The sequence below is a fragment of the Meleagris gallopavo genome, chromosome 2, assembly GCF_905368555.1.
Source record: "Meleagris gallopavo chromosome 2, MGAL_WU_HG_1.1, whole genome shotgun sequence".
Lineage (NCBI taxonomy): Eukaryota > Metazoa > Chordata > Aves > Galliformes > Phasianidae > Meleagris > Meleagris gallopavo.
In genome coordinates this window covers 12,218,339-12,241,913 of record NC_139405.1, presented here as the reverse complement: position 1 = coordinate 12,241,913, position 23,575 = coordinate 12,218,339, and the positions used below count along the sequence as shown (strand labels likewise).

General features: G+C 36.2%; 1 protein-coding gene and 1 long non-coding RNA gene across 8 annotated transcripts in view; one reads left to right on the top strand and one right to left on the bottom strand.

Annotated features, from left to right (window-relative positions):
* The window catches only part of SPTLC3 (serine palmitoyltransferase long chain base subunit 3), a 292,640-nt gene that overhangs the window by 227,246 nt on the left and 41,819 nt on the right, over nucleotides 1-23,575 (top strand). For all 7 annotated transcript variants that reach the window (XM_085218945.1, XM_085218943.1, XM_085218944.1 and 4 more), the window contains 3 exons: nucleotides 14,646-14,837; nucleotides 16,089-16,243; nucleotides 17,170-17,318. In XM_085218945.1, the coding sequence (XP_085075071.1) occupies nucleotides 14,646-14,837; nucleotides 16,089-16,243; nucleotides 17,170-17,318 (496 nt within the window). The remainder of the gene's footprint in view (nucleotides 1-14,645; nucleotides 14,838-16,088; nucleotides 16,244-17,169; nucleotides 17,319-23,575) is intronic.
* Nucleotides 3,965-23,575, bottom strand: part of LOC146544866 (uncharacterized) — a 39,906-nt gene continuing 20,295 nt past the window's right edge. Inside the window, exons 2-3 of the long non-coding RNA XR_014881875.1 lie at nucleotides 5,020-5,099; nucleotides 3,965-4,490 (exon numbers count right to left, since the gene is read on the bottom strand). This is a non-coding gene — a long non-coding RNA (uncharacterized LOC146544866). The remainder of the gene's footprint in view (nucleotides 4,491-5,019; nucleotides 5,100-23,575) is intronic.

Below are 23,575 nucleotides of genomic sequence, written 5' to 3'. Positions count from 1 at the left end.
GGAAGATGTAGGTCAGTGAGTAGTTGCAGTCTCGAAAGGGAGACTTTTTGCAAATAGCAAAGAAATAGTACTACTGAACAGGACAGACACAAAAAATAGCTATAGAAACATAAATTATTTGACAGCCAGCATTTGTATTGACTAACATGTAATACTCTGAAATGAAATGCTTCAGTGTTGACTGAACATTTTTATCAGAGCATGAGTTACAATAAAAAGAGCCATGCTTGCCGTAGCTGCCGCAGCCAGCTTTTAACCATGCTGTCGTTCTAGGATAGTTCCAGAATAACCTTTTTGTAACTTTTTGCAACACCTTTGTTCTGTTCTGTTTCTCTGGGCTAAACATACTATAATCTTTTTTGTATATGTTCTTTAAGGAAATAATTTAATTTCACAATTTTCTTTCGAAATCCAAAGTTCAGCATAGGGCTTGTGGGCAGACGTGATCACTTCTGTAGGATGTCTCTTAAAATAGCAGAAGCAGGTTTGAGGGCTGTACAGAGAGGGAAAGGTAGGAGAAATTGGTACGGATCTTAGGAAATGAGAATAGGCTTGCAGTTTTTCATGTATTAGTCTTCCACATTCTACTGGTGAGATTTGAAACACAGGAAAAGTTGGTAACATTTAGCTCTCATTCACTACACAGGCTGGTGGACATAGATGGAATGTGGAAATAGTTGAGTCCTGCTTTGCAAACTAAGTGGCCAGATTTTTCTAATGACTCCCACTAAAATGAAAATCTTTCGAAATATTGTGGTCTGTGATCCTTTCTCCTGGCAGCACAGGAATGTTCACGTTCAAATGTTTTTCATTCTTGTCATGACTTCACCATTCCAGAGTTTGTGTTCTGTCCTAATGCAAGTAATCTGCATTTTGTGGTGAACCTGAGCAAGGGTGAAGATTTGACACTGCCATTCCAGTCAAGACAAACGTCATAATCTGAACTTTAGGCATAACTATACTTTTATTTTCTGTGCCTTCTTTTTCCCCCATATCTTTGGTAACCATTGAACTGTTTCACAGCTGTTTTCAGTTGTCTAGCCATGGTGTAGGACACAATCATGCTACTTACAAGCAATTTAGACATATGGTGAGTAAGTACAGCCTAGCCTACCTTTAGGGCAATGTGTCTATGACAGAGACCCGGTTTGGAAAGTACTTTTTTTTTTTTTCCAGTGTTTTTTGTTTGCTTGTTTTTGAAAAAAGCTACTCATCTTTTTTTGTTAACTAACAAATAACAGAGGATATTGGATTTTACCTCCATATTTTGTGTTATAGAGATTCTTTGAAAATGAAGCTGCATGTACTGAGCACCTAGCTTGTATTTAGAGTGGCTGAACCACCTTCACCCTCTTTCCTTCCAATTGGAAAAAAAATGCATTTCTCTTTTAACTTGACTTCAACCTGGAACCCTTAAAACACATAAAGGGTTAGGCAGTAACACTGAATGGGGACATAAACTGCCGTCTTCTTTGCGGATGCCAGCAAGACTCAAGTCAGACCACTTCTGTTAGTGAGCTAAACCTGATTACGGAGCCACCACCTCTCACAGAGGCAAGACACTGCTGAAGTGTCCTAAGGAGAAGTCAGCAGACGTGCTGCAAGCCAAGAACCTCATGTCACTGAGGCAAGATAAGGAGTATAGCTTGGCTGGAGAAGGCTATGTGATCTCCTGCCAACCTGGTTCACTGCTAGTTGAGACAAAGATTAAAAGACATCCTTGGAAACATCAGGCTCTCCTACAACTGAGGAAATTATTTAAAAAGGTAACTCAAACTATTTACCTCGTTTAGTCTTTGGATCTGTAAGTTCTGTTTTTGCAGAAGAAAGATTCTTCCTTTTTAGAAGTCTCTAGGGCTTTGTGCTTGCACCCCCCTCTGTTTCCTGAGCATTCAGCTGTGCATTCTTTGAAGCTCTCAGTGCTCCATTGGTAGACGCAAAATTCTGCCTCTTAGGTCCTTGCTGATGGGAAACTCTGACTGGGTTTCTACTTTCCTCTCACTGAGTGGAATGAAGGGAGGAAAAAAAGGCATAGATAGTGCAAATAGTGCTTTCCTCTAATTGTTGTCTTCCAGCAGCTGCTATACTCAAAGAGATAAGCTTTGATCCGTATATATTAAAAAAAAAGTCCTCTGAAAATGTCTTTTATAAGATTACTACCAATTTGTGCACAATACTGACAGCTCTTTAAAAAGTTTTACTACTTTATATAATGTAGTCTGGATGAAGGAATTATTCAACATATCTGTCTCTTTCTCCTAAAGAGTTGCAGTATTGGTATTAATTCTTAGAATTCTAAATTTTTAAACCAAGTGAAGAAAAAATAGTAACTTGAGATTCAGGATGCAGGAGGATGGTTTTGGAATGCTATAGAAGACAGTAACTTTTCTTAATTTAAAGTTTTCTTTTTTCTGGAGGTCATGTTCATCTCTGCCATTTTCCAAACAAAACCATGTTCAAGGAAAGGTTTATCCATCTTCTGTGTGAAGTTTTATTTTGGCTTATGTTTGTACTTATCCTGTACATGTTTAAACAACTGTTTTTCTCAGAAATTATCTTGTTTGTTTCTCTTTTGGTTGTTGTTTTTCTGAACTGTTAAAATCTTTGCATTTTAGTGGACTTTAGTAATGCATTTATTTCAGAGAGAGAGGCTTCCTTTTTAGGTTTTCTTGCCAATTATCAAATTTGAGAAAGAAGATTATTATACAATCACAGAATGGTTTGATTTAGAAGGAATCTTAAAGACCATTGAGTTCAAAACCCACTGCTGTGGGCAGGGACAATTTCCACTCGACCAGGTTGCAAAGATCCAACCTGGCCTTGAACACTTCTAAGGATGGGTCATCCCTAGCTTGGCTGGACATCTTGCTCTGGTGCCTCGTCATCCTCACAGTAAGGAATTCCTTCCCAATGCTTGGTCTAAATTTACCTTCTTTTAGTTTAAAGTTGTTACCCCTCTGTTTCAGCAATGCTCTTTGTCCTTTACAACTTGGCATTGTTTTCTTAAGATGTGACTGTCTTTTCTTAACTCTTTTTATTAATAATTCCTATACAGTTTCACTCTATTTCCAAGTTCAGAAGTGCTTTCCCAAAATCCGTTATTCTGCTGTTCCATTCTCTGCTTTTCATAAGTCCCTATATTTCTACCATTTTATGGTATTATGATCAGTATAAATAAAAACTTAGAGCTAAAACACCCTAGTGTCTACTCAAACTATTTCCAAGGTGTAGTAATTATTTTTTCATTTGCCCTACAGCAATAGGAGAAGAAATAATACCGGGGGTAAGAAAGAAATGATTGTGAAGTATCCACAACTGTTTGTTTTTTTTTCCATGAACAATGAAAATAAAGAAGCCTGATTTCATCTTGTGTGTCCAGAATCTTCTACCACTCCCGAACATCCTGATTTGACTACCATATCTCTCACTTGCCAGATGGGCAAGAGAGAACTAAGGTTAGATTTTTCTGAAGATTTCAGAGAAGTTTCCTTCTTTGAAGCCTCAGTTCTTCACCAGATTTCATTAAAATTGGTCTACAATCTCAGAAGCTATTGAGGGTACTTGCAAACAGAGAGGTTACTTAACATAACCCCGCTATTTTCTTACAAAACAAGTTAAAATTATTAATATCCAAAAGCAAATTCAAATTGATTTTCAGTGCTTGCTGTGGGTTTGAAAACGTGTCTTTGAATCAAACAAATCATACTTCTGTCATCCCTTTCTTGCAGTATGTTTAGACCTGATTTTTTGTATTTTAATTTCCGGTATTCTTCTTTTTCCTAATCCTTCTCTTTCATCCAAGAACCACAGTTCCGAGGTGTTTGCCTCTGGGTACATGTGTATTTGCTAATGACAATTAGTACAACATGTTGGGTTGAGGACTTCCCTTGTTGTCTGTGTCTACATAGACTGCTGTAAAACCCGATGACAATTTATTTATGAATAATTTCTGCAAATATAATGAATAGCAGAGGTTAGTTCAGGTGAGAGAATAGAAGCCATTCTGATCTTCAGTGCTAGGACTTGCAAGATTAATGTAACAGCTTATCAAGAGTATTTTATTATGTAATGTACTTAAAATAATCATGCACATTTTATTTCTAGATTTTTAAAATTAATTTTCAAGTAATTGAAGTACAGTATATTTCATTATAAGCTCTAAGATTGAATCAGCCAATGTAATAACATTTAATGAACATCATTACAATTAAGTAGATATTAAGAAGTTATCAAGTTCTAGATCATCTTAGCCAATTGTACAATTTAAATCAGTGGGTATAGAATGCCTCTTGGAGGACTTATTGTGCAGTCTCTGGGATCCATGAATCTCAGAATTGTTTTAGTTGGGATCCCTAAAGGACATCTAGTTCAGCTCCTCTGCAGTGTACAGGGACATCTACAGCTTGACCAGCTTGCTCAGAGCCCCATCTAGCCTGGGTGGGCATCCACCACCTCTCTGGGAAACCTGTGTCAGCGATTCTCCACTCTTACTGTTAAAAAAAAAAAAAAAAAAAAAAGTTCATTACATCCAGTCTGAATCTCCCCTCTTCTAGTTTGAAACCACTTCCTCTTGTCCTGTCACAGCAGACCTTGTTAAAAGTCCGTCCTCTTCTTTATTATAGCCCCCATTTAGATATTGAAATGCCACTGCTAGGTCTCCCTGGAGCTTTCTCTTCTCCAGGCTGAACAGTGCCAGGGTCCTGTGAGCTCCTCAAAAGTATAGAAGTGGGCGTGATCATAACAGCTTGAAGTCACCTTTACTTGTTATTTTCCATTAAAAAAAGTAAGTATATAGCTAGAGGAGGATGTTACTGTTTGTGAAGAATAATAAAATAATTTATTATTATCTGTTAGAACACACAACTTTTCCGCATTAGGGCCCAAGTGTAAAAGAAATGAGACTGTATTTGTCCTTTAAATGGATTAAAAGATACTACAGAATCCTGTTTTATGATTTTCATTTAGACTTCTTGCATGATTATGTTGTAACACTTATTACTCATCTGTTTAATTGCTTACCTTCTGATATTTAGCAATCTAAAGGTGCAAGTGGAGGATTTGCCATGCTATATTTCTTCTCATTGCTCTTATGCTGTGATCTGTGTGATTTAAACATAGTGCAAGTGTAAATCCCGTAGTACTTTCCTTAGTTGCTTTGTTTAAAAATATAGTTGGAAATCCATCTTCCATTAGCAGGTTGACGTCTCTCGTAAGTATACTTTATTCTACGGAGTATTCTACATAGTCTACAGAAATATTTATTTCCATTTGTTGTAGTATGAGTTATTATGGCATATTACCTTCATATATTAGTTAGTCAAGGATTTCTTCTTGTAGTCTTGAAATCAACATATAAAGAACTTGTGTAATCTTCCCATAAATGTACTGTTTTTTTGCTATTTTGATTACAGTTTTGATCCAGATCTTTATGCAGTAATACTCAAGCATTTGATCACTTTCTAGATTTCTTGATATTTAGTCTTGAAACCTCTAAGAAAAACCATCAGTACTTTGGGATGTGATATTGTATAGTAGCCCACTGACTTTTTTTCCCTTCCCCCCTCCCCCCCCACCCTCCCCCAGAAATGTTCTGCTTTGAGTTTGTTAGCACTGAATTTCACCTGCAGTCTCTCTTTGGTGTTCTTCACAGTATTTTTGAGTATTGGCTAATTAAAGGTAGTCTCTTTCCTGTATATTAGTCTGTCCTCCTCATCTGGATGGCCCTGTTCAGGAAATAAAACTAAAACATCCATGCTATGGATGCCTAATAACTGGCACTAACCAGCTTGCTTAATAATGACGCTTCTGTTGCAAGTAAATCAAGAGTCTATGACAGGACATGCAGGAAAAAAAAGTGTGAAATGATCAACACTTGAAAGGTTTGGAACAGTTTAATTTAGGGATTATATTAAAAGTACACAAAGAAAGAATTAACAGTGTACAGCTTGCAAAGTGAAATTATTGAACCATTCCTACAATACAATACAATGCTCTAATAGCAGGTATTAGTGTTATTTTAAAAACAAAACAGGATTTCTGAAATGAAGTGTATAACCTTCAGTAAAGTCTCACTAGTTGGTGAATCCAGGTTATTCTGTAAACTTTCTCTAGTTTCTTGTAACATAGCCTGCAACCTATCTACCCTCAAGCTATGTCACTTTGTTATATTAAATGGTGCACTGATATGATCGTGTACACCACTTTTGCTGCCAGTTTTGGTATGATCCATCCCGGTTCAATTATGACGTGCACTTCTGCCAGGTTGCTTAAGTATTCTTTGAATGATTCCTGTTGTCTTAACAACATGCTATTCATTTTCTCATCTTTTTTTCCCATTGTAATATAATGTGAGACTATATCCACCTTTATGAGATGGTTCTCTCTCTCCTCTTCCTCAAATTGTTTTGTCCTATATAGCTATGTACTATATGTTAAATGAGTTTATGCTCAATCCTGTTTTCCTGAAGTTCTTTCTGATGCCTGAATCTTCTTCTAGCTAAGAAAAGAACCTTGTCTAACTAGCTGTTTATTTTCTTTCATAATGAGTCTTTAATCCTCTTACCTGTGAAACTAGCAGCACAGCCTGATTGCCCCTTACCCAGCTGTCCTTCAGAAATTCTACTTTTTTCATCATTAAATTGTTAACTTTTTTTATTCTGGAATGCCATTTCTCTTTTCTCTCTGCCCATGGTATGCCTGGAAATTGGTATTTAAATATCACTATAAGAATTAATTAGATTTATAGAATCATAGAATCGCAAGGTTGGAAACAAACTTCTAAGATTACCTTAGAAAATATAAGCCTTTAAATATGTCCAGACTGATTGCATTAACAAAATTGGCAATGATTTTTTCTGCCATCACTTTTCTGAGATATGATATGTAATTCCTGGCAATAATGGGAATGTTTTGGAGAGCACACTTTTTCAACATAACCTCTGCATTCTTTACAGAATAATTGACAATAATGTGCAAATTATTCTAATGACAGACAACTTGGAGATTAGAAATGTGAACAATAGAAATTACATTCAGGATCCTTTCACAAAGGACCTGGTGTGTTCTATGACTTGCAGAAGTCTTTATCAAAACTGGTGCCATCGTTTTGGGAGCTAAGGATGGCCTGACACTGTTTCTGAAGCTTTAAGACAGAAGATTGAAGCTTGTAAGGTATTTGGTGTGGGAAGTTCAGGGACACACATCCATTTTGACAGGAAGTGCTTGTCTCATTATTTAGCTGTTTTCATTTGCCTCCTGTACAGAATCCCGGCCATGTTTGAAGCCATGGTAATTTTCAGTGGAAAAAGCACTGGGATTCAGTGCTCATCCAGTCATGCAAGTTGGTGCATAAGATCTGTCTGTTCACCTGTAACGTTTTTCTCACAAGGGAATTGTGTGTGGAGAGCAATTTGATGCTAGTTAGAACATTTTCTGTGTTCGTTGCAAAGTCATTATGTGGGAAATTGAATTGGTGGATTGCTTCACATAGATTTTAAGCATGGCCCACAAAATCACTAAGAAAAATTCACTAACAGTCTGGTTAGATGATCTCAGGTATCTTTCCATTTATTTACAGTTTCAATCCCAGTGAAAATATATAGAAAATTGATTGATTGACTTAATTGACTTCCTAAATGCTAAGTCATTTCTGGAAGAAGTTTTCTATGTTAGTAGATTGGTGTTAGTGATGTGCACAAAGTGATACAATATCACTTCAACCTTTTTTTCTTTTTTTCTTTTAATTTTTTTTCCCCACTCATTCTTAAAGCCAAAGCCATGGGATATGAATGACAGGGAGATAATCTGATGTGGCTGGGCAGTGTGACTCCTGTAGTTCACTATGAGCTTTGGAAATAATAGCAAACACTTGCTGCAGCTCAAAGGCCGGGAACTATGCCAGGATTGCTGTAACCTAAGCATCTCATCCAGTTCTTTTGTCTGATTCAATGTGCCTGGCTTTCTACTCTGTAATTGCTGTCAGGTTAGGAAATACCTTCTGGTGTTTGTAAGTGTCTTTCTGGTTAGTGAACTTCATTGTTATGTCTCTAATAATTTGAAATGATTAAACTCCATATTTGCTCTCATCCTTTTCCAGTTATATTGAATTGAGTCCACTTTGAATTCTCTGGGAGCAAGGACAGGCAGGATAGTAATTGTGTCAGGCTTTCTACATTCTTTTTCATTTTAGTGTTTTTTGCTATTGCTTGTAATGAATTTATCTAGTCACTGGAAGAATTTACTATGCAATTTCTTTTCCCTGTATACTGTTTGACAAATCTTAGTTGATATTGGATACTACCTATTTATACAGCAATTTCTGAAACCTACAGTTCAAAGCAAAATTTTCTCATGTTCATGTCCTACTCACTGTCCCCAGCATTGTGTTATATTTTCATGATTTGCTACCGGCATAGAAGCTCTCCAGAGAAACTCTTCATGTTTGTCCCATCTCTGTGTACCTAAGCTTCTCTGCTATATGAAGATCTCTTTTCTTTTGGCAAACATTCTTCCGACTGTTCAGCAATGAGCAGTTCTTATTGTACTAAATTCATACCAGATGAAAACCTGCAGTTCTGTAGATTTGGAGAAAACAGTACAGAGTAGACAGTTTATTTAGTAGTTGCAACTAACCATTTGATGGTGCTAGCATACATGGTGCCTATAGTATGTGCAGGGCTGTAAATACATATCCTCAAACACCAGGCTGAGGCATCTTGAATAACTCTGAATATCTGCCTAAAAACTTGCAAAACTAAGGCAATTAACTGTTTGCATCTCAAGTTCATCTCTAGTTTAGTTTAGCTCTAGTTTAAACCCCTTGTGACTACTATCTCTAAGTTTTACGTTTCTTTTCTTCCTAATATTATTTATGAGCAAGTCTTTAGTGTCTTTCAACCTCCAAAATTATACTCAAAAATTGTACTTTCTTTCTTTTTTAAAATCAATATTCAGTACAATGGAGCTGTTACTGAAATTCTGCATGGTATCTAGTACTAGTTTCAATTTGTGACTGTTTTAGAGGTCACCAGTAACATTAAAGGTAAAATTTTATTTTGTTGAGAACTGGTTCAAGTAACATTCAATACTAATGTGCCCTGAGATTTTCTTCTTATGTTAAATTGCATGTATTCTTCCTGTAGATTACTGCTCAAGTTGCAAAAAACTATATCACAGAAATCACAGTGGTTGGAAAGGACCTCTGGTGATCATCTAGCCCAATCCCTATGCTAAAGCAGGTTCTCTACAGTAGGTTGCACAGGACAACATTCAGACAGGTTCTTAATATCTCCAAAGGAGACTCCACTACCTTTCTGGTCAGACTTCTCCAGGCAGGCCTCCAACTAGATTCATCGTCACTGATCACAATCCTCTGAGCTCTCTGTCAGCAAGTTCTAATCCACCTCACTGTCCACTCATCTATCCCACACTTCCTAAGTTTACCTATGAGAATGTTATAGGAGTCATTGTCAAAAGGCTTGCTGAAGGTAGGAAACAACCACTTCTCATATCTACCGAGCTGGTCATGACATCATGGAAGGCTACCAGATTGGTGAAGCATGATTTCTACTTGGTGAACCCATGTTAACTATTTCTAATAACCTTCAATTCTTCCATTTGCTTAGAGATGACATCCAGAATATGCTGCTCTAACGCCTTTCCAGGGATGGAGATGAAGCTGACTGACTTGTAGTTTCCTGACTTCTCCTTCTTGCTCTTCTTGAAGACTGGAGCGATACTGGCTTTCCTCTAGAGTTCAGGCACCTCTCCCATTCACCGTGACTATTCAAAGGTGACAGGGAGTTGTTCAACAGTCACTTCTGCCTGCTCCCATAGCATTCATGAGTGCATAATTGGGACCTGTGGATTTGCGTGTGTCAAGTTTGCCTAGATGATCTCTGACCAGATCCTCCTCAACCAAGGGGAGGTTTTCCTTTGTCTGGATTCTCTCTCTTATCTCCAGATCTGAAACTCCTAAGGGGCAATCTTAATAGTAAGGACCGAAGCAAAGAAGGCATTTAGTAGCTCCACTCATCTCTGTGTAGAACCAAACTGTCTGCAAGCAACCAGATGTTTCATTGGCGATTGTCAGTCTGTGCTCCCATTGGTTTTTGGCTGTAGCAATGCACTGTCAAAATTCACACAAGATTTCAATGGCTTATTGGAATCTGGCAGAAACTGGGCAAATGTGGCTGTTATTTGATTTATGGTTTTCAACATCTCTCCCTTTCATATTTGTGTTTGTCATGGCAGTTTTATGTGGATCACTCAGCTTACATTGTGTTTTTATAGGTTTTATGCAACAACATGATAACATTTGATCCAGAAACAGTAAATGCTTCTTAAGCTGAAGGAGTGTAAAATAAAGTTTCATCTGTTTCTGGATCAGTTTTTATTTCTAGGAGAGGAAATATGTTTAAAGAAAAAGACTTTATTATTCACCTAGTAGTTTTTATTTCAAGGATATAGCTGTTCCTATTGCTGCTGTGCTGGAAGTAGCCGTAATAGCTTACAAAATATTAATTAAGGAGAGGTTTCAAAAAGAAGACTGTGATTTCTGGATTTCTTTGCAGTGTACGTTGCTTCTACGAAATGTGTGAAAACATTGGCTCTCAGGTCTCAGTTTCCTTATCTCTATTCCATTCATGGGCTTACTCATAAATTATACCGGTGTAAGTGGTTACCTCTTCTCTTGTAAACTGCACAATATAGGGATACGAGATGTATTGCATTTAAAGCTGATTTGACTGACCGTACTGGAATTGCTCCTGTTGACTTCAGTGGCATCAAAACTTTGCCCAGGAATTCTCTTGCTGTGACTGTCTTACTGGAAACCACTTTGCAACTGTGGTTTAAGGCTGCTGCCAAATCTGTCAACAAGGATTCTATCTAACTGTGCACTGCAGACGGAGATTATGAGGCAGGGCTGCCAGTATGATCTTTGGTTGTAAGAGTGTACAAGGCAATGTGATTTGGTAAGCTAAGTAAGCCTCAGTGCAAGGAGGATAAATATTATAATCCTGATTTTGCTTTTTGTTTCCACAAAGCTGTTGAAATCCTAGATTTATTGAGCTGGGTTTTAAAATATCTGTTCGTTTTTAATTTTATCTATAAGCTTATTGTCTTTTTTATCTTTATTCCTTGCTTTGGTGGATTCCTTGTGTTTGTGCCTAGAAAGTATTCTTACTCTGTGGCAGACTTGTGAGAAACTATTTTGATTTGGAACATCAGCAGAATTTTTTTTTAAAAAACAAGACAATAATATTTGGATTAGCATATCACAAAAGATAATATTTACTCAAGATTTGTGAAGAATAAACTTGCTGAGCAGCTCTGGGCTGCTGCTTAAGTTGGCATTGTCAACGTAGAATTGGAGGGTTACAAAGATACAACCTTTGGCCAAGGAGATGCAGGGAATTGAATCCCTCAGGGATCTCTGATTGGAATTATGTTGTCTCATGTTTTTACCAAATCTCTTGGGAGAGAGGGGGGGGAGAGGGGGAAGGAGAGGGTCAGAAATTGGTGACAGTAGCTGTTGACAGTACAGAATTTTTCAGGGTAGTGAAAAATCAATTCTGGATAACAAGAGTTGTGGTAGTATGTAATGAACATAAAATGGTTGACAAAATTTCATGTCAGTAAATGTAAAAAGTAATGCATAAGATGGATGGGGAAAAGGATACTGAGAATGCACAAATAGCAGCCTACTCTCAATCAGGTGTCTGTTGCAGCTGAGGAATGATGCATTGTAATTACTAAGGGATATTTCTAGAACAGTGTACCATTGCAAAAAGACAGAATATGTACATATAGAATATATATTACTCACTTTTTTCCTATATATAAGAACAAAGACACTGGACTAGAATCGAATAGATTAAGATTCTTCAACTTGAAAAGGAACAAGTGGAGAAGCAAAAGTCGCACATGTAGAGAAAATTACAGGTAGCATAATTTGCTGAATAGGAAAACTGAGTGGAAGCCAATGGTCGTAAAGTAACTTGTCAAGTGAAAGTATCAGTTACCTAATAAAAATTTGTGAAATACTTTTTTTCTTTTTCAGACTAACTCAATTATTGAAATTCATTATTTTTTTTCCATACTATTTGTGTGTTCCAAAATAAGAACATATTCATGGTATCCCTGATGACTATTAAATGTGATAATGTAGTCTCAGGATCATGAAATATCCAAGCCTCAGTTTGTTGGAAGTTGGGAGAACGTACTAAGGAAAGCATCATTCACTATTTTTATTTTAGAATCTTTCCCTCATCATCTGCTAAGAATTGCTAGAGTTGAGGTATGGTATATCTGAAGTGCAGCACAAAAGCATCCAGTTTTATGACTCCCTAGAAGTGTCAAATCCACCTATTTTGGTTATTTCAACACTTGGAGTCTTCCTCTACTTTTTTTTCTTTTTATGGAACTCCAGGGATGGATGGGATGCCCCCGTTTTACCCACTTCTGTTTTAACAAAAAATGTCACTATATTTTTCTGAATTTGTTTTCTCAGCCTTATACTAACCTTGTGCTTTTTGAAGACTCTTGTTTTTGAACACTGATAGACTGTCTTTTTAGAAAATTTGGGTCACTATCTGACTTCACGTTCTTAGTGTTTTACTCCTGTTGATTTGCAGTTTACTACTAGCTGTTTGCTGTAAGAATAGGAGGTGACAGTGGTTAAATCTTTAAGTGCATATACCATGCTGAATGCATAAAATGGGAGCATCTGAGCTCGGAACATAGCTCAAACAAGAGTTCCATAGCAAAAGAGTGTTGCAGAAGAGTTTTGCAATGCAGGAGTCTAAGCCAAAGCTTCTCAGTTTTTTTACAAATGAAATACGTAATAGTAAAGTTTTATTAATAAAAGGGATGAACGGAATCATCATGCTAATTCTCTCCTCTGAACTCAGGTTCATTATCACATCATCACAACTTGCCAAAGTCAGTGGAATTGCCATAGATGACCATAAGTATGCTCATAGCCCATGACACATGTAAGGTAATGGGGCTCAGCTTAGTCCTGGATGAAATACAGTGTTGTGATGTAGTGTGCACATAGCTGTTGTGTCTTACCAGGCGTATGACTTGACTTGTTTAACTTGGGCTAACAAAACATTTTATATGGTAGATAGGTTGGCCTAAAAGAACAATTAACTTTAGGTAGGGGTGCTAGTGTAAAATCGCTTCCAAATTCTGTGCTCGTGTGGGGAGAGACAGCTTTTCATTCCTTCTCCTTCGTAGGGCAGTAAATCTTTCCTAAGTCTAAGCATGTTATTTCACCATTCCCCAGTGATTTTTTTTTTTTTTTTTCCTTTTTTTGGTTACCTATGAAATCTTTACATTCTATCCTGTATTCAGCACTTTTTTTCTTCCAAGAAAACATGGTGAAAACAAGACTGGACGTTACGATGGAAATGAAAATCTTTTGACTATATCGGCAGCTTAAGGCAGTGGGAAGACCAATAACACTAGATCTGTCTAGGAAGTCTAGTTAATTTGTGGTGGTTCTTAGTATGATTATTGTATTTCAACTTGCTACATTGCATCAACAGATAATCTGCTTCTTTTGTTGTGGTTGTTTGTTTTTTTGTTTGTTTGTTTTTTGCTCATTCATTCCACAGGCAAAGAGTGGTTGCTTTTGGATTTGTTTTTTTTTCTGGATTACATTTTTTTTTAATGTTTTTGAATTGGTAGGTTGGACATCACTAGAAAGCAACAGGAAAATACTGTCATACTTTAAGGAACTAAGGGGATGATCTCTATTCAAAAGAATAATCTCATAACCTTGTGAATATAGATTGATCTGAGAAGACTGCAATTGAATAACTTAGCTTCTTTCACTAACAACTGCTGAGGATTTATTTTAACAACCAAATAATTTCATCCACACATATGTAAGCTTCTAGGTGTCCCTCACAAGAGGGTGACTAATTCCAACAGACAAGGGATCCGTATGTGTCCGTGCATATTGCCTCTTTTAAAGTACCCTTAGAAGTATGGATGAGGTAATTGAAAGTATTTAAAGGCTTTTTAAAAAAAAAAAACTGAAACAAAAATAAAAGACTGGGATCACTGCTGTGTTGGATACTTGCTCACATCAAGAAGAGCATCATGGTAAAGATGCCCTATATTAGGCAGGATTTCTTGTGTATAGGATAGCTGCTCTAGTGTGTTACACAAGACTTTAAGAAGCAGCGTCAGGCTCGATGTGGGTGAGTTTTCAATGCTGCCCTTCCCTTTTTATAGTTCTGTCTTGCAAAAACAGAATATTGTGGTTTCCATTTAATCACCTTTGAAATAATTGTCCAATTACACAATAATGTGTTGCTAGTCTTTCATAAGTTTTAAATGTTTCAAAATAGACATGGGAGTGGTGCTGAAGACATCTGTAATTGAAGACATTGGTTGACGAGAGAGAAAATGGAAAATACTTGCAGTGATCAGTACCAAGTGCAATTTTAGAGGTTCTTTTCTTCAAGGATAGGTTGCATTAGTTGATATGGTGAGAGGTCTAAATGCCTCTCTGGATTTGTGGCATAGTAGACAAAAATATTTTCCTGAAGATCTAAGGTTTTGGTATAAGCTTTGATCAAATAAAATGTTATTTTATTTAAATGTTGCAAATTTCTGTTCTGTATTTTCAGAAGAATGGTGTAACAAACGGATCTCTCTACAAAAAAACATTTATTGAGCACTTTGAACAAGCACCAATGTATGTTGCTGTTCTTACGTTTGTGGGTTTTGGAGTGGGCACAATATTTGGCTACCTGCGAGATTTTATGAGAGCCTGGGGACTAGAAAAACGTAATGTTGCACAGGAGAGAGAACAACAAAAAGTACGTATGGAAAAGAAGTTATGTATCTCAGTGTCTTAGTTCAATCTATAGAAAAAGAAAACTCAGAAACCCCTTACTGTTAAATACATCATCTCTCCTGATCTCTTTACCCCGATCTTTTTTTGTCCCATTTGACTTTCTTACCTTGTCCATCGTAGGAATAGGCAGAGCCACATCTTTGTAATTGCTAACTTTTGTTTGTCAAAAAGCTGGTCACAAAACATATGGAAATTGTCCTGGTGCAAAGGGAATGTAGCCTGAATTCTTGTGAATCCTTGCCTAGAATCTGCATATTCCTAAGTGAAACTTGCACCTCAGCAAGTTTAATTGCATTCTGAATTTGTTTAGATTTTTTATTGATCCACCTTCCCTGCCCAGATTGCACTGTAATTTAAAATAACACTTGGCATAGTGAATGGAAAAATGCAAATAGTGTTTCTGTTCCTCTTACATATAAAATTCTCAAAAAAGATTTTCTGTTTTGCCTTTTTGAAGATGTGTGCGTTTTCAAATGAAATATCATAGTGATATGATATATTTATTTTGGATTTTCTTTTTGAATTCACTTCATGTCTGAAAGCAAAATAGTGCATGAATTGTCAAAACATGCTGATCAAACCTCCATACCATCCACCAGGCATTACGTGTTCAGTTCATTCTCCTACATATCATGTCATTTTTCTTTTACCAGTTTATTCTATCCAGTGTCTAATCTGACTGTATTAGGGTTTCAGATAAATGTTTGTTTTCATTCTGTACCTTCCTGTTAGTTTGTTTTCATAATTAAAATCCACAGGTAGAAACTTACTGTCAACCAAACTTGTTGTCTGGCCAACAATGCTCAAACCACATACACTGGACTTACTTTAATGTATCAAATATTTACTGAGATATAACCTGTTGTTTATATCAGGTTTGGAATGTGTTTTGCACATAACAAAGTGCCCCCTTTGAGAAATGTGGATTATGTAAGTGAAAGTATTGTGATTTCATCTTGACCTTCCCAAAAATTGGATTGGAGAATTATGCCAACTTCTGGACCATATGAAATTTAAATAAATAAATAAATAACCTGTACTTCAAAGAAATTAAAGATATTTTCCAATTGGAATTGTTCGTAGCATAAGCACATGTGGTAATTGTAACCTTCTGCATACTAATCAATCAGTTTTTCCTATATAATGGGAATGGCTTGAGTTCCTTAGCAGACATTTTCCTAGCAACGTAACCCTATGCATGTTTTCAAACCAGGATTTTGTGCCACTTTATCAAGATTTTGAGAACTTTTACACCAGAAACCTCTATATGAGAATACGTGATAACTGGAATCGTCCAATTTGCAGTGTCCCAGGGCCGCAGTTTGACCTCATGGAACGCGTTACAGATGATTACAACTGGACATTTAGGTGAGTCAGCTGACACTCTTCAGCTTTCAGCTCTGTAAATGTTCATCCTGGTATATCTGCAAAGCATGGAAAAAAAAAATGCATCTAGTGCATCATACCTAGATCCTCAACTAATATATACATCAGCACTCTTTTTTTTTTTTTTTTTTTTTTTTTTTTTTTTTTTTTTTTTTTTCTGAAATCAGTACAGTTCTGATAGTCTATCCCCTTTCTTCTGAACATTGTTTGGCAATGAAAACTGGAAGGGACTGAACTCTATAACAAACTAGTTTTGCCTATCTTTATCAGCCTAAGTAAAAACTTCCTGTGCTTCATTTATAACATCTTAGCCAGAATATTACAACAACAGTTGTTGTATCCCTTTGGACTATAATAATAATTTCTTGCATTACATAAATGTGGCTTCTATCTTGCTTAACAAGTCTCTGGAAGTGAGTTTTAATCAGTTTAAAACTTGAAAATTTCAGTCTATCGTATCTGTTACTGAGTTAAATAGATATGGAAATTTATAATGCAGACACTGTTTAGGCTGGAGTGTATCACGGTGTTTCCCATGTCATTCACCTCATGTTTATTCTGTGTGTAAGTACAGTAACACCAGTAACTTTGTGGAAGCTGTTGGCAAGCCATTTGAGAAAATAATCTCTCTAGGTTGTACCTCATAAAAAGTGCCAGGCTTTTTAAAAAAAAAAAAAAAAAGTCTACAGAATGCAGTTTCACCTAATATCGGTATATTGCCATCTACAGCTCTCCTGCTCATTGTGAGCAGGATGCAGTAATTATTCAGTAAGATGTTAACATTATAATGATTATAAATTCCAAATGGAAGTCTGACAATGGAACAAAATTTGGACATTTTTTTGTTTGTTTTTGTTTTGAGTGCAAAGAAGGGTCACAGCATTCTTCAAAATTTCCTTTGATTATAGGTTTACAGGAAGAACCATCAAGAATGTAATCAATATGGGTTCTTATAACTACCTCGGCTTCGCAGAAACAGATCCTAATGCTTTGAAAACTGTAACCAAAGAGCTACAAAAATATGGAACAGGAATCTGCAGTACTAGACAAGAAATGGGTGAGTAAACAGCTGGATGGCGACCAAAGTTTCTGTAACTATATGATTTTTCTTACAGATATCTTGAGGAAACTGGATATTTTTTAGTCATGTTTTAGTCACATTAACAGGTACTTGTACGAGTGCCAAAAGGGATGATTTATTAATTATCACAGAATATTTTTAAAATGAGAAAATAGTACTGATTTTTGGAAAAGCTAAAACAAGTGGATCATAAACTGGTCTGGAATTTTTAACTATGAAAGTAACAGGGTTATTTTTCAAAGAGACAAACCAAGCATCAAGACTTTGATAGTTGTTCTAGAGCAAACTGAATTGCATCTATCTTTGATATATGCCATCTATCACAGAAAGGGTTTCTGACTATGAAGATGAGTTTTCCCATATTTTTTCTATCAATTTTCTAAGAATATATTGTTGTTTCATGAGACATTAATGGGTACAGCATATAAATTTAATTGTGCCTGTAAAGAAGAGATTCAGGAAGGTTCTGTATTTTAGCATTATCCTCAGTCTGTCATTTCTGGATTTAATGGTTTTAACTTTGTGGGCTGCATATCTCATGCATCTTCAATCCTATATTTTTTATACAAAGCCTTTTACTGAACCAGTATTAAATGTGGGTGTAATCATGCATTCCTAATAGTGCAATCAGCCTGCATTTCAGAGAAAACTATTTCCACGCATAGAAATGCAGGAAGATGTCTCCTTTTGGGCTTTTTTTAATCTTTCTTGAGAGCTGTCAAAAAAATTATATATATATATATATATATACGTAACCTGAATTGTTTTTTTCATTTCATATTTCTCAAAGCAAACATCTTCCTTCCAAATTCTTGTGGAAAATCGTATTTTTATTTTATGTCTCATTTCCAGACAATAATAATAATAACAATAATGATAATAATGGAAACTTTGTAAACTACTTATCTTGTCATCATGGTTTGATTTGCCAGTAAAATATTGGCAGTGAGACTACACCAAGTAGTTTATAGATTGACCCTACTATCTTTCTATTAGGTGACCCATGTGGTGATTGCCATGCATTATACTGTTTGACATGAATTGCATGCTTAAAACTTGTGCCATTACTAGTCATCTAAGGAATGTTTCCTTGTGTCTTTTTACCTGAATTCTAGTTTATCTGAGAATATTTTGGGTTCTTTTGAGCACTTCAAAGAATATGCCTGGTGTTCCCTTTCTTTATCATTTGGATATGGAAGACTTTCATGACTTTTGATTTACTCTCAAAAAAAAAAAAAAAAGCTTATAAGATCATCAAGTCCAACCATTCACCTAACACTACAAGTCCACTGCTAAACCATGTCCCTGAGCACCAGATCCACACATCTCTTAAGTGTTTCCACTTTTCTCCATCTAAAGCCACAGTGTATGGATTTCTAGGACTTTATCTGTACTCCTGTGCAATACTCCTGAAGTTATCTTGAAACAGTGAGCAAAGCTTTACTTTCATACTCAACTGTGTTCACAAACAGTCCCATGATCTCACTCTGACTACTCACACTGCAAGAATGGGCTATGAACAAGTATATCTCTAGGCAGGTCAGCACCCACATTACTGAAATGTGGCTTTTTTTTTTTACTTGAGGGACATATTGCGGTTGGTATCAAAGTACGTGAGATAAATGAGATAGTTTTGGTTTTTGTTTTTTTTTTTTGGTCTCAGCACAACTTCATCATGCATAATTTACTGCACAGCATAAAGTCTTAGGGAGTGAATGTCAGAGAGCAGCTAGGATGAGAGTATTTATTAAAATAGGGAAATAATGTTAAGATCTGGCTTAGGTCACATGGAGAAGCAGTCATAGCATTTTCTCCTAGGCAGGAGACCCTGTGCCTGAATGGCTGGTGGATAGAGCAAAGTTCCTCCACAGACCAATTCTGCTAAGTGGTTACTTCACTGACTGTGGCTCTGTTGCAGCCTGTTTGCATCAAAGTAAGAACGTGATAAGTAACTGAAGGAAAATACTTCTCGGTAGTGTGGATATCCTCTGTTCTTTCTCTTTTCCCCACTTATGGCACTGTAGGTCTGTTCTGGATCACACTCAAGCAGATTTGAAAAATTCTTTTTGCTTTGTTTTGGTTGTTTGCTTTTTTATTGCTTTAATTATTATTTGCCATTTTCATCTTAGTAAAATAGAATAGAATGGCTTCGTTCCCAGGCAGGTAACATTTCAAAGCTTTAACTAAGCCAATAACAGTAACAACTAAGTGGTGTGAGTTATAAATGCAATGAGCTGTAGGAGTTTGAAAGAATATGTGATGGTAAACCTGTCCTATGGGTCTTCTGCCTAAACTGCGCAGACTGTGGAGTGGATATTAAATGCTGCCATAGCAGGATGTTGTTGTGGGTAGTTTGCTCTCAGAATAAGTTGATATGAAAGTTTTAACACAGTTGTTTATATATTCACAAAAGACTTTCATTAAAGAAATGTAGTGAAACTAAACCTTGATAAATGTAGAACAGTTGTCTCACATTCTCAGAAGAGTAACTGAAGACGGTGTATAGACATAGCTCAGAACAGTGAGAACTGTTCATGCTTTCTATAAAATTATTATGCATGTGTCAATTGAATCCAATTAAACACAGAAGCATAGGAACTTGATAACAATTGTGGCTGGTCTTTCTAGATTTGTACTTCATAAAAAATTTCAGGACTTTTCTCACCCTTTTTAGTTCTTTTCTCTTTTTTAATTATAATATATCACTTTCCCAGTATAACAGTGTCATTTAAGACAAATTCCTGAGGCTTTTCTGGGACTTTCGATGTGGAAGAAAAATATTTTTCATTTTTAAGTCCAAGATAACTGTTATCCCTTAGGAGCAAGGTCTTAGGGTTATAAGTGATAGTTCCGTGAAAGCATTAGCTTGTTGTTTAGTGGTCAAAAAGCAAATCAAATACTGGAAATGATTAGGAAGTGAACCAAAAGTTAACCATAGAATCTCAGTATGCTGCTGTATAAAGATGTGGTTTACTGTTATCTTAAGTACTCAGCACAGTTCTGGTCAAAAGCACTCAGCAGAATTGGAATGTGTCAGACAGGGGCAACAGGGATCATCAAAAGTCTTAAACAACTTTTGGGTAAAGAACTACTGAACTTGCTGTCTTCAGCTGGCAGAAATGTCAGGCATCTGGCTTGGAAAGGGCCAAGAGGGGAAAACTATACAAGTCTCCAAAATTCTGCGTGGCTTGGAAGAGTGGCCTGAGTTGGCTGTTAGTTGCCTCTTCCCCTACAAGATCTACAGGGCATTGTGTAAAGTTGGTAGAAGGGTTCCAACTAAATACAGGAGGCAGCTCTTCACTGGAGGACTGCAGAACCTTTCATGTGGTGCAGTGCATCTAAAGATAGTTGTTGAGCACTATTTTACTTAATTGGCTTACTATTAATTTGTGTTATTGCTAATATGACTATGGCCATTACTGTATAATCATTAACACTGGACCAGCAAATCATCATAGAAATTTGATTTGAATCAAGAATGTGCGCACATTCATGTTTCTATAAAGTTAGACATTACTTATGATAAGGATAGACTGTAATGAACTAATGAAGCAGTGTTCATAAGCAGTATTCATAACTTGGCTGTTTTCAGTATTTCTGACGACATTCTGATTAAGAAGAGATTAAGTGAAGAGTCTTAAGAGATCAACAAGAAAACAAAGCACGTTTGCTTGGAGCATGCCTTCTAAGAGCAGTAGCTTGAGTGAATATTTTTAAAGTGATTGTTTGCAGATGGCAAAAATGCTGACATCACAGTGTGCTTAGAGGTGAAAGACTTTTCAGTTCTGCATGGTACAAGAGAAAAAATAACCAAAACACTGTACTCTATTTTATGTATTTTAATCCTCTTGTCAAATTAATGACTAGGTATCTAAATAAATTTGAAATAACATGTATTCCTTCTATATAAATGTGAAATCTTTTTCTTCCAAGCAAATTGGTGCATTTTTATGGCTAGCATGGGAGTTGGCCGCTGCTGGATAGAGGCTGACAAGCCTTTTCTCTAAGCACATTGTATCATTCTTATGTTTATAGTCAGCCTTTTCTAAGGAATGTAATATAAAATTAGCAAGGGAGAATTATGCAGATATATGCGAAATTATTATTTAATGCTGTATCCACTTTGCCAATTGCCGAAGATTATTATTATTATTATTATTTAATGAAATAAAGCAGATTATCATGCCCTAAACACTCCAAGATTTAGCACCGGGGCGGTGACAGGGATGCTGTATAAGAACTAGTAGTTCCAGTGCTCTATTTATCTTAGCACACCATTATTCCTTATGGAGATTGCATAAATGAGTAACAGAAGCAAGCATATCATTAGTGCTATTTAAGCAACCAGGCAGGATTCCTGCCCTTTTGAAATCCTTCTCCTGTCATTATGTCTTGGACCAAAAGACAAGATGGAGCCTGCACAGAACACTTGCAGAATGATTCATTCTGGAGGGCATTTATCTTTTAATGCCTACCTTGAACTGATTGTATAATTTTTTTTTTTTTTTTCTGAGGATTCTTGTTATTTGATTATATGATTGCTAAAAAGCAAATCTGAAAATGTGCCAACAATTAAATTGCAAAAGTAACTTCATCCTCTTCATATCCTTCTGTTAGGTTTTAAGGCCTTATATGAACTTCTAGCAGCAGATTCGAGAAGATTAAAAAATAGCGATTTGTCTTTCCGTTCTTTTATATCAGTTTGTAGCTTTAATAAGGGCAAGGGCCATTTTAAACTCAGCACTGAACAAATAACTAAATGGTTCATTTTTCAGTTTAGAGAAAGTGATAAAGAATTAAAATTCCTGTAAGTTTCTAAATGAGAGTTTAAGGAAAAAAAATATAGTTGCATAAACAAGAATTATGTATGTCTATTTTGCAAACTTGGCTTTCTGATAGGGCAGAGCATACACCAGGAAGCAGTTAATGAGAGGAATTTTCCTTCTTGCCATCTTCTGCTAACATTATTTTCCCTTTTTAGCCTAGCCTCTCATAAATAACTAATCCAACTTATGATCAAAAACCTCCAAACAATTCGACTTCTGACAGATTAAATGAGATGTCAGGAGTAAACAGAGGTTGTGTGGTCTCTATAAACATAAAAGATCTCAAATATATACATGCTAACTTAACAATATATTCCAAATTTTCCCTATATATACAGATATTTAAACACTTATATAATCATATAACCTTTAAAGGTAATTTAGTCCATCTGCCCTGCAGTGATCAGAAATACCTACAGCTTGATCAGATTGCTCAGAGCCCTGTCCGACCTGACCTTGGATGTCTTGAGGGATGGGGTATAATCCACTACTCTCTGGGCAACCTGTTCCAGTGTCTCCCAACCCTTGCTGTAAAAAAAAAAAAAAAAAAAAAAAAAAAAAAAAAAAAAAGTCTTCCTTATGTCCAATCTAAATCTCCCTGCTTTTAGTTTGAAACCACTTCCCCTTGTCCTATCCCAACAGACACTGCTAAACAGTCTGTCCCCTTCTTTCTTATACCCCCCTTAAGATGCTGCCATCCATGCCTCAATGTTATCAAGGCTTGAATTCAGCTGTAAATTTTAACTGTGTAGTTTTATAAAGGGAACATAATCAAACAAAAACTAGACAATCCAAACTAAACTGGAAGTTTTGTAAAAGTCCATGTACTCTTTTCTGAGAATCAGTAAATAACACGGGAATGTCATTAAATCCATGATACCTGAAGTATTTTTTTTCTTTGAAAGTCCTGTCAGCAGATGGCAACATTTAGAAAGCATGAACATTTCCTTTATTCAAATGCTTCCTCAAAACCCACTTGTTTAGAGGCTCTTTTATGCACACGCAGAGTTAAATGAGGCATCTGCATAACATTACTATGTGATTCTCGCCCTCTTTTTGATGACTGTGTATCACCGTACAAGTTTAGGCTTTGCCCCTCTTGAAGACTCGGTGGGTCTGTGATACCATCTGGATCATCCATTCTTGTAGAGTGACATGAAAAAGCAGTACAGTTTCTACATCTTTTCTTTCTTCATCCTTCTAGTAATCACTCATTTAATATTCCTTTCTAAAAGTGTGTATGTGTCTCAGTAGTATTATCTCTGACAAACATCTTAATAGAGTTGGTGACCTTTAAGTTTCCAATTGGGCAGGGATCTTCAGGTGACTTATTTTGTTCCACACCCAGTTAAAAGTACCTCTGACAAACCATCATTTACTCAGAGTGATGGTTCTTACTCACATTGG